Source organism: Bos indicus x Bos taurus, chromosome 22 (assembly GCF_003369695.1).
Source record: "Bos indicus x Bos taurus breed Angus x Brahman F1 hybrid chromosome 22, Bos_hybrid_MaternalHap_v2.0, whole genome shotgun sequence".
NCBI classification, from domain to species: domain Eukaryota; kingdom Metazoa; phylum Chordata; class Mammalia; order Artiodactyla; family Bovidae; genus Bos; species Bos indicus x Bos taurus.
In genome coordinates, this window is record NC_040097.1 from 50,240,910 (window position 1) to 50,251,446 (window position 10,537).

The window sequence follows — 10,537 nt, forward strand, 5'->3', positions numbered from 1 at the left end:
CTAAGACCCTGCAAGTCGCACAGTGAAGCCAAAAATTAAAAAAAAATAAAGTTTAAAACCAAATGTTCTCTCCACCCTTGCCACTGTCCCACCATAGATCTCAGTGGTAACATAAAGAGTCATCTTTGCTAAAGAGACTGTCCATTTCCCCCTAGTTCTTCCTTCTTATAAAGATGTGTCCAAACAAAGATTTCTGGGCCTTAAGAAACTCAGGCTACACTTCAAGGAAACTTGTTACAAAAGTCATGAGACACGGTCAGCTGTGTCAGTGCCTGGAAACCCAGAGGCAGGGCGCCAATCGGTCAGCTCCACTTTTCTGTCTGGAAAGGCAATGGAATTGTTCTTGGAGGCCAAGGAAAGCACTGCCACACCCAGGACAATGACCAGAGGCCCACAACCCAACCCCACTTCAGTTTTTAAGAGCATCCTCAAGGTCACTTACCTTTCCCACCTAGACAGAGGCTCACGTGCTCTATTTTGCCCGCTAACAGAATCTTCATCCCAAGAAGCAAAAATAAAATACTAAGAGGGTACACAGCATAGCAACGGGCCTTTGGTAGCAAGTGCAGGAAAAAAGAACCGATCAACAAAGAGACGTTGAAGAATTCCATCAAGTCTCTTTTCGGTCCCTGAGAGAGTGGGTGTCTAAGGCCAGATCTACTACTAATTAGCTGTAACGACTACCAGGTGATGAGCCTCAGCTTCTTCATCTATAAAATGTTCACTGCCCTGCTGCTGACCCCGTTGTGAAATTGTGTGCAGAGACTTAAAAGAGTCCCCTTTGGAATGTATGAATCCAGGGCTCCTGGCAGCCTTTCAGCATTCTCCTTCCTGCTTACTCAAAAAAAAAAAAAAAAAGACAATGGCAAGAAGCCCTTCCTCTGCTACCTCCCCAGCACTCACAGGAGGCCCCACCCATTCACTGGGCTCCTGGGAGGCAGAAAGCCTGGTGGGGCCAGACAGATGGAACCAGAGGAACCAGAAGCATCCTTCAGCCTGCCTTTGCAGCCACAACCTCTAGTACTCTCCTTACTCAAGTTTGAATCTCAGCTTCCTTCATGTCTCCTAAACCAATTCATCCCTTCCAGACTTAGTTCCCAGGGAAATATGGATACTCTCCTCCACCTCTCTGGGGGTGCCTCAAAGAAGCTTACACTTGCCACTGCGGACTGATTAGTCAGTGATCAAACCAAGTTAACGGATTATGACTAGGTTAAAAAAAAAAACAAAACAGAATATGGAATAGAATAGAAAATATCACTGTCCTCACTCCATAGAGTGTAAATATCCTGTGAGGCTCTTCTTGGGGGCTTCCCAGATGGCACTAGTGGTAAAGAAAATAAGAGACACCGTTGGATCCCTGAGTGGGGGAACTCCTCTGGAGAAGGGCATGGCAACCTACTCCAGCCAGTGTTCTTGCCTGGAAAATCCCATGGTCAGAGGACCCTGGCAGGCTACAGTCCATGGGTTCACAGAAACTCCCACATGAGTGAATCGACTTAGCACTCACGGCGCTCTTCTTGGAGTTTTACACTGATATATGCATGTGCCTGGGTGCGGATCTCTATTGTGGATCTCGGTCAGGAAAAGACAGAAGCTTATAGGCTGGAAGCAGTGGGATCTGACCCTGGGGACAGATGCCCCCATACACCCATTCCCCCTCCATCTCCTGTGGAGGATACAAAGGCCGGCAGAGGGTACTCAGAGCTCATGCATCCATCCTGCAACTGTACAAAACAGAGATGGCTGCAAAACAATTGAAACTTCTGACTCTCCTCCAGGGTAGTACTTTCTATAAAGCACAAAACAGGATAATCCACAAAAGACCAAGCCATCCGGGTAACAGTCTTGCCTCAGAAAGGTGCCTGGCACTTGGGAAGCTCAGCGCCAGGCAGGGGCTGAACCTGGGTGCTGAAGGCCCTGGGCTCCCTGCTTTCCTCCCACGTAAAGGACTGATTAGGTCAACAACTGGACTGGGGACTAGAAACCTCAGAGCCCACCCCTTTCTCGCTCCTCTTAAAAAAAATTTTTTTTTTTGGCAAATTGTACATCTCCCGATAAATTTTGCCTGCTGCTAAAGTCACTTCAGTCGTGTCCGACTCTGTGCGATCCCATAGACAGCAGCCCACTAGGCTCCTCTGTCCCTGGGATACTGGAGTGGGTTGCCATTTCCTTCTCCAATGCATGAAAGTGAAAAGTGAAAGTGAAGTCGCTCAGTAGTGCCCGACTCTTTGCGACCCCATGTACTGCAGCCCACCAGGCTTCGCCGTCCATGGGATTTTCCAGGCAAGAGTACTAGAGTGGGGTGCCATTGCCTTCTACAAAATTTTGCCTAGTATGAACCAAAGCTTGCAGACTCCTAGAAACGCCCCTAGCCGGGAATCGGGCTGCAGAAAGGCAGTTTCAGCCAGGTGGCTAATGCTCCGGGCTCCCAGTAGGTGTGCGGCGAGGGGGCGGAGTGCATCTCCCAGGCTCCAGGCTCCAGGCTCCAGGCTCCGAGCCCGCATATGCAAACGCTCGGAAGCAGAAGCCTGGGTTTTTGGGACTCCGCCTCTGAACCCCGGGCCCTTAGTGCTATCCCCTCCTCCCAACTCTTCTGGCCGAGGACGGTGGGCCTGAGGAAAGCCCAGCTCACGATCGGGCGGGCTGAGGAAGAGGCCTGCTCGGGGCTGGATTCGCCAACCTCCTCCAGCTAGGAAGCGGCCAGCACTCCCCTAAGGTCCCGGCAAATCCCGGCTCGCGCCCGGGCGCCGGCCAGTCCGACGCGTGCCCCGCGGGCGCGTCCGCTGGTCTTAACATTCGCTGCCCTGGGATCTACCGGAGGAGGCGGGAGGCGGGCCCCGGAGCCGCAGATTTGGTGCCGGGTTGGGGACGTGGCAGGCCGCGCGCCGCCGCAGTCCTGTCGCAACGCGCGCCCCTTCCCCAGGCGCCAGGAATCCCGGAGCAGCCCCCCACCCCCACCCCGCGCCGGACCCCGCGCAACAGGCCCGCGTCTGCACCTAGATGAGCGCAGGGACCGCCTGCCCCGCTGCGGCCTCGGGGGACGCCGGCCCCAGCGCGCGGCCGCCTCCCTCCCGCCGGAAAGAGGCACGGCTGAAGGCCGGAGGCGCCCCCCGCGCGTCCTGCGCCTCTACGCACCTAGTTACCCGCGCGTCCCACATGGCCCGCGCCGCCGCTGCCGCCTCGGGAGCCGCTTCCCCGGGGACGGACTCAGCGGGCGGGGTCGCCTGCTCGCGGTAGCTCGGCCCCCTCCGCTGCGACGAGCGGGGCGGGGGCGCAGAGACCCCGGCGCCCGGCTGTATGCAGCCGCAGACCTATTCCAAGTTTCCACGTAGTTGCGAGGGCCCGAAAATTGTCACGTGCACGTCGCCGCTGGGTGGGAGGGGGTGTTTGTCATCGTGTGTTTTAAAGAGGCGCTTCGATGTCTCCCATCTCGCGGGCGAGCGCTCCAATGGGGTTGCTCTCGGCCACCTTTGGAAAAACGAGTGCTTCGAGCCGTGCACCTCGAGGGACCGGGCGCGCGCACAGCCCCCTCCGACAGGTTTTGGTCACGGTGACTTTTCACCCTAGCTAGGCCGCCGCGATTGTCCGGGAGACAGGAAATGGTCAGCCAATGGCCTTGAGCCCCGCCCCCGGACCTCTCGTCCCCTCCAACAAAGAAACTAGGGGGGCAAGCCCGGGGTAGATGCGCCTCGTGCCCATCACCTCCACTTCCTATCTGCCCCGGTTGAGTCTTATCTTGGACATGGAGTACTTACTGGGTGCTCGGCCTTCCATTCTAGGGGTGCTGGTGGAAAGAAGCCGGCAAGGCCCCCGACATCTTGACGCTCACCGGCATGCTCATGGCGCCGGTGGAGGAGTGACCCTCTCACTGCAGGAGGGAATAGAAAGGAACCTCCTGGAAGGGCAGTGGTCCCCGAAGGAGTTGGGGGGCGGTTAGGACGACCTCAGACTGCATTTCCCTGGCGCAACAATCTGCACAGCCTCCTACCCACCACCTCTGCTTGGTCCTCAACTTCTCCGGAACTGGGATCCCTTTCCTCCACGCTGGGGATTTGGCCCAATCAGAGAGCGGAGCCTGCAGCTCTCCCTTGGGCCGACTGGGGCCTACACTGCCTCCTGGTGGTTCTTACACCCGTCTAGGGGAGCACTACAACCGAGGGATCTCGCGGGGCTTGAACCAGAGGAATAGTAGAGTTTTCAATGAGGCAAGGAAGATTTGGTGACCCATGGACACACCTATGGATGTGAGAGTTGGACTGTAAAGAAAGCAGAGCCCGGAAGAATTGATGCTTTTGAACTGTGGTGTTGGAGAAGACTCTTGAAAGTCTCTTAGACTGCATGGAAATCCAACCTGTCAATCCTGAAGGAAATCAGTCCTGAATATTCATTGGAAGGACTGATGCTGAAGCTGAAACTCCAATGCTTTGGCTACCTGATGCGAAGAACTGACTCACTGGAAAAGGCCCTGATGCTGGGAAAGATTGAAGGCGGGAGGAGAAGAGGAAGACAAAGGATGAGATGGCTGGATGGCATCACCGACGTGATGGACATGAGTTTGAGTGGGCTCCGGGATTTGGTGATGGACAGGGAAGCCTGGCGTGCTGAAGTCACGGGGTCACAAAGTGCCGGACACAACTGAGCCACTGAACTGAACTGGCCACACCTAACGCACACAGCCTATGGTACTTCTTCTGAGTCAAGAAGTAGCCTATCAGTCTAGCCAGTGTTCTCTGTGCTTCTGCAATCTCACCTCCTCCCATTTCTTCTGTGCATTAATCTCTCCAGATACCGCACTGCATCACATACAGTTCAAAAACTGTTGATGGCACCTCTATTGCCCTTTAGCAACTGGGCACTTGAGACCTTCACAATTTTACCCTACCCTTCCAGGCTTAGCCTCCTCATACACACTCTACCCCAGTGGTTCCATGACTTGACTGCACACTGGAATCATCTGAGGGTCTTTCAAAAATACTGATATCAGGGAATTCCCTGGCAGTCCAGTGGATAGGACTCTGAACGTTCACTACAGAGGGCCTGGGTTGAAGAGCTATGATCCTTCAGGCCTGTAGTGGGAGGGGTGAATGGAGGGCAAAATAAAAGAAATGTTTGATGTCTAGCCCCTTCTCCTACTTAATCTGTTTTAATTGGTATGGGGTATGATATGAGCCCAGGATTTTTAAAAGCTCCCCTGGTGACTATGGTGGTGGTGGTTTAGTCGCCAAGTCCTGTCCAACTCTTTGGCAACCACGTGGACTGTAGCCTGCCAGACTCCTCTATCCATGGGATTTCCCAGGCAAGAATACTGGAATGGGTTGCCATTTTCTTCTCCATCCAGAGGATCTTCCTGACCCAGGGATTGAACTTGAGTCTCCTGCATTGCAAGTAGATTCTTTACTCCTGAGCCACCAGGGAAGCCCCCTGGTGAGTACAACATGGGGCAAATTTGGGAAACAATGTTAGTCTCCAAATCATTGAAGCTGTTTGCCATTTCCCAGACATCATTGGTCCTTTCACTTTTAAGAAACTTGACATATCCTTTCTTGGTTTCCCCAACATCTCCCAGTTCTGCATTTAGAAAAGGCCCTTGCAACTTCTTCCAGCATGTCTCTCTGTCTCTGGTGTGGTTTTTTTTTTTTTTTTTTTTTGCCAACTGCAAGGAATCACTTTTTCCCAGAAGGCCTAGTCAAGTTCTTACAAGGAAGGCAAGCCAGGAGATTGGTGAGTGCAGAAAGTTTAAAAGATGCCTCTAAATTTTGATGCTTTGACCAGTTTCTATAGCATCTCAGAATCTTTTTTTTGTTTTGTTTTGTTTAGAATCTTTTTATCATACTTCTTCTTCTGTATCTTTTATCATAGTCTTCAAAACAGCCACATCAACTTAGTTCTCAAGAGTTGCCTTCCTTTTAAAAATTGTTTATTCTCTCCCTACTACTTTTATGTCTTTATCAAAACTATTCATTCTCACAGTTAAAAGGGCAGTCCCCCCTTCCACCTGATCTATCCCCCCAGGGGCCACAAACCACTTTTACCTCTGTCAGTCATTTTGATGGCTGTATTCATGTCCTGAAAAATGCTCTATTTCTTGTTTTGTGTCTGTTTTTTGTTTTTTTTCCAATTTTGTTCATCATCAAATAATGTTTTTTTCTGATTGTGCTTGTCTGAAAACTTTCACTCTCAATATAGTTCGGCTGGGTATAGAATTCTAGGTTGGAAATCATTTTCCTTCAGGACTTTGAAGCTATTATTCCAATGACCACTAACTTTCACTATTGCTGTTGGGAATTCTGAAAGCATACAATTATCCAATTTATGTGACCTCTTTTTTTTTTAATTTTAAGAAACACTCAAAATCTTTTATCCCCAGTGCTTTGAAATTGCACACTGATATTCTGTGATGTGGGTCTATTCATCCATCCACTGAATACTGAGTAAGTTCTTTCAGTATTTCAGGCTCTTTGATTCTTGGAAATTATCTTAAATAATTTTATTATTTCTTCTCCTTCATTTTCCCTATTCTCTCTTTTTGGGAACCCTATTATTAAAATATTGGACTTCCAGGGTTGATCTGTATCATAAAGTCCCCTAATTTTCAAGCCACTTCTCCTCTATTTTCCATCTTTCTGGGGTTTCTTTTTTTTTTTTTTCTCTCTAACCTTTGAGAAAGTTCTTCTGATCTTTCTAAATGAGGTTTTTGTTTTTTTAATTTCTGATACCACATTTTGATTTTTCCGAGAGCTCTTTCTTATTCTGTAAGCATTCCTTTAGTGGTCCCCATTCTCTTTTCCACGATTACATACCTTTTCTCATTTCCCTGCAGATATAGTAGCTTTTGTTTTCTCTACATAGGCTCTGTTGCTTGAGTTCCTTTTTCTGTTTCTGTTTTTTGTTTTGTTCTCCTTGTTATGGATTTTCCTCAGATGGTTATCAGTTCAGGATTAAGAATGAGGGAACTAGATGTGCATCAACAGAGAACAACTGAATAAACCATGATATACTCACACCATAGAGAACTATGTATGCTTTTGAGTCATCAGGAGGATCACTATTTAACACTATGGGATAGTGGGCAGAAAATACTAAGTGGGGAAGAGTAATATGGAGAGGTCAATATTTTAGTGCATGTGCTTATATTTTCAAAACAATGGAAGGAAAATAAAAAACTAAGACAAAAGATTACCTATAAGGGGAAACAGAGTAGAGGGGAAAGATAGGGAACCTAGGCTTCTTTAAATATACCTTGTTTTATAGTTTTGACTTAGAAACCAAGGGAACCTTAAATATCATTGAAAACTTAAACCTAATTTCTGAAAAGTAGTTTCTAAAATTGAAACCATACTGTAACAAATAAATGTATATCAAGTGGGTAGCACCACCAAACAAAAATTATTTCAAGGGACTTTAAAACAGATTTGTTTTCCCTAAGGGAAAAAAGAACCAGCAGAGAAATCTTGAATTTCGTAATCTTACATCCTTATTAAGTAATATTGGTATGTTTTACAAAAATTCTTAAAAGCATTTATTTAGAGACATTACTTGGAAATATCTTCATTACCCAGTAGTGTGTATAAATTAGGATAAGCAAATAGTCAATTACAATCAATTTCATTCAGAATCAAGATTTTCAGTGTAAGAGAAAAGAAATACAAATACAAAATCAAAGAAGTAAAAAAAAAAATCAAAGTTAAGGAAAATTGTATAAACTGAAAACTAAAATGGAAATATCAGAATGAATTGGCAGTTTATTGTCTGACTCTGTAGATTCTCATCTTTGATGTGATGCATTATTGCTGGGTTTAATAATAGCAGGCATCCCTGACACACAGGGATAGTCAAAGCTATGGTTTTTCCAATAGTCATGTATGGATGTGAGAGTTGGACCGTAAAGAAGGCTGAGCACCAAAGAATTGATGCTTCTGAACTGTGGTGCTGGAGAAGACTACTCCCTTAGATTGCAAGGATATCAAACCAGTCAATCCTAAAGGAAATCAACCCTGAATATTCATTGGGAGGACTGTTGCTGAAACTGCAGTTCCAGTACTTTGATCACCTGATGCAAAGAGCTGATTTATTGGAAAAGACCGTGATGCTGGAAATGATTGAAGGCAGGAGAAGAAGGGATCAACAGTGAATTAGATGATTAAATAGCATCACTGACTCAATGGACATGAATTTGAGCAAACTCTGGGAGACAGTGAAGGACAGGGAAGCCTGGTGTGCTGCAGCCCATGGGGTCACAAAGAATCAAAGATGACTTAGCAACTGAACAACAACTGGTACCCAGGAGGCACTCTCTAAACACCATTTCTTTCTACAAGGAACCAGGACTCTTTAAAGAAAATCACTGATTCCAGGACGGGGAAGGAAATGTACAAGTTGAACCTGGTATGTTTGGTTGTTCCACAAAGCAAAGAAGCTATCAAAGAGAATGAAAATGAAGAAAGCCTATGTGAATTATAGGATCATTGTTGCTTAGTTGCTAAATTCTGTTTGACTCTTTGCTACCCGATGGACTGTAGCCTGCCATGTGCCTCTGTTATGGGACTTCCCAGGCAAGAATACTGGAGTGGGTTGTCATTCCTTCTCCAGGGAATCTTCCCAGAAAGAGGTTGAACATGAGTCTCCTGCATTGGCAGGTGGATTTTTTTTACCACCAAGCCACCAGGGAAACCCAAATTATAAGAACAAAACAACACATTATTGGAGTCCTTGAAGGAGAATCAATGGAGAAAGGAGCAGAAAGCTTATTTAAATAATGACTGAGAACTTCCCAAATCTAGGGAGAGATTTAGATATCCAAGCTTATGAAACTCATTGGTCCCTAAACAGATTCAGTCCAAAGAGATCTTCTCCAAGATATTAAAATAAAACTATCTAAACTCAAAGACAAAGAGATTATTTAGAGTAGCAACATAAAAAAAAATTCTCACATACAAAGGAACCCTCAACAGGCTATCAGTGAAACTTTGCAGTCCAGGAAAGAGTGGGATGATATATTAAAAGTGCTGAAAGAGAAACTGCCAACCAAGAACACTTTACCCTACAAAGCTGTCTATTCTTCAGCAACAAAGGAGAGATAAACCCTTTACCAGGCACACAAAAGTCAAGGGAGTTCTTTACCAATAGAGCTGCCTTACAAGAAATGCCAAATGGTGTTTCTCAAGCTGAAATGAAATGATGCTAAATAGGAATATGAAAATATAAAATAAAGGTAAGTATATAATCAAATCCGGAATACTTTAGTACTGTAACACGATGGTGTTAATAACTTAATTCTAGTGTAAAGGTTAAGGGCTTCCCTTGTGGCTCCAAGGGTAAAGTGTCTGCCTGCAATGTGGGAGACCCGGGTTTGATCCCTGGGCTGGGAAGATACCCTGGAGAAGGAAATGGCAACCCACTCCAGTACTCTTGCCTGGAAAATCCCATGGACGGAGAAGCCTGGTAGGCTACAGTCCATGGTGTCACAAAGAATCGGACATGACTGAGTGACTTCACTTTCATTTTCATAAAGCTTAAAGAACAAAAGTATTAAAAATAATGGAAAGATTGAGGGCCCGAGGAGAAGGGAACGACAGAGGATGAGATGGTTGGATGGCATCACCGACTCAATGGACATGGGTTTGGGTGAACTCCGTGAGTTGGTGATGGACAGGGAAGCCTGGTGTGCTGCGGTTCACGGGGTCACAGAGTCGGACACAACTGAGCGACTGAACTGACTGACTGACTGACAGTTGACCCTTGAACAGTGAAGGTATTAGGGGCACCAACCTAGCACATAGTCAAAAATCCACATATAAGTTAGGTTGGCTCTCATATCTAAGGTTCCTCTTTATCTGAAATTATGCCTCCACATATTCAACCAACTGCAAATTGTGTAGTAGTACTTACTATTGAAAAAAGCCACGTACAGTTGGGCAGCAGGTACATGAAAATGTGCTCAACATCACTAATCATGAAGGAAATGCAAATCAAAGTTACAGTGAGATATCACCCCTCACTGGTTTCTGTTAGAATAGCTGTCATCAGAAAGACAAGAGACAAGTATTGGTGAGGTGGAGAAAAGGGAACACTTCTGGACTGTTGGTGGGAATATAAATAGTATGTAGCTTCCTCAAAAAACATAAAAGGAGAACTGTATGATCCAGCAATCCCACTTCTTGATATTTATCCAAAGGGAATGAAATCAGTACATTGTAGAGATATCCGTATGCTCATATTCACTGCAGCATTATTCACAATAGCCAACATAGGATATGGATAAAGAAAATGTGACGGATAGATAGATAATGTATAATGAAATATTATTCAGCCATAAGAAAGGTCACTGCAGATGGTGACTGCAGCCATGAAATTAAAAGAAACTTGCTTCTTGGAGGAAAAACTATGACAAACCTGTCTAGCATATTAAAAAGCAGTGACATTACTTTGCTGACAAAGGTCCGTATAGTCAAAGCTATGGTTTTTCCAGTAGTCACGTATAGATGTGAGAGTTGGTCCATAAAGAAGGCTGAGCGCCAAAAATCAATGCTTTCAA

General features: G+C 46.3%; 1 protein-coding gene across 3 annotated transcripts in view; it reads right to left on the minus strand.

Moving 5' to 3' along the window:
• The window catches only part of TRANK1 (tetratricopeptide repeat and ankyrin repeat containing 1), a 97,574-nt gene extending 93,276 nt beyond the window's left edge, over positions 1-4,298 (minus strand). For 2 of the 3 annotated variants that reach the window (XM_027522629.1, XM_027522627.1), the window contains exon 1: positions 3,139-3,718. In XM_027522629.1, the coding sequence (XP_027378430.1) occupies positions 3,139-3,161 (23 nt within the window). In that variant the 5' untranslated portion in view covers positions 3,162-3,718. Of the gene's footprint in view, positions 1-3,138; positions 3,719-3,758 lie in introns of those variants that run through there. The other variant, XM_027522628.1, reaches the window with a different exon arrangement.
• Positions 4,299-10,537: the final 6,239 nt, after the last annotated feature.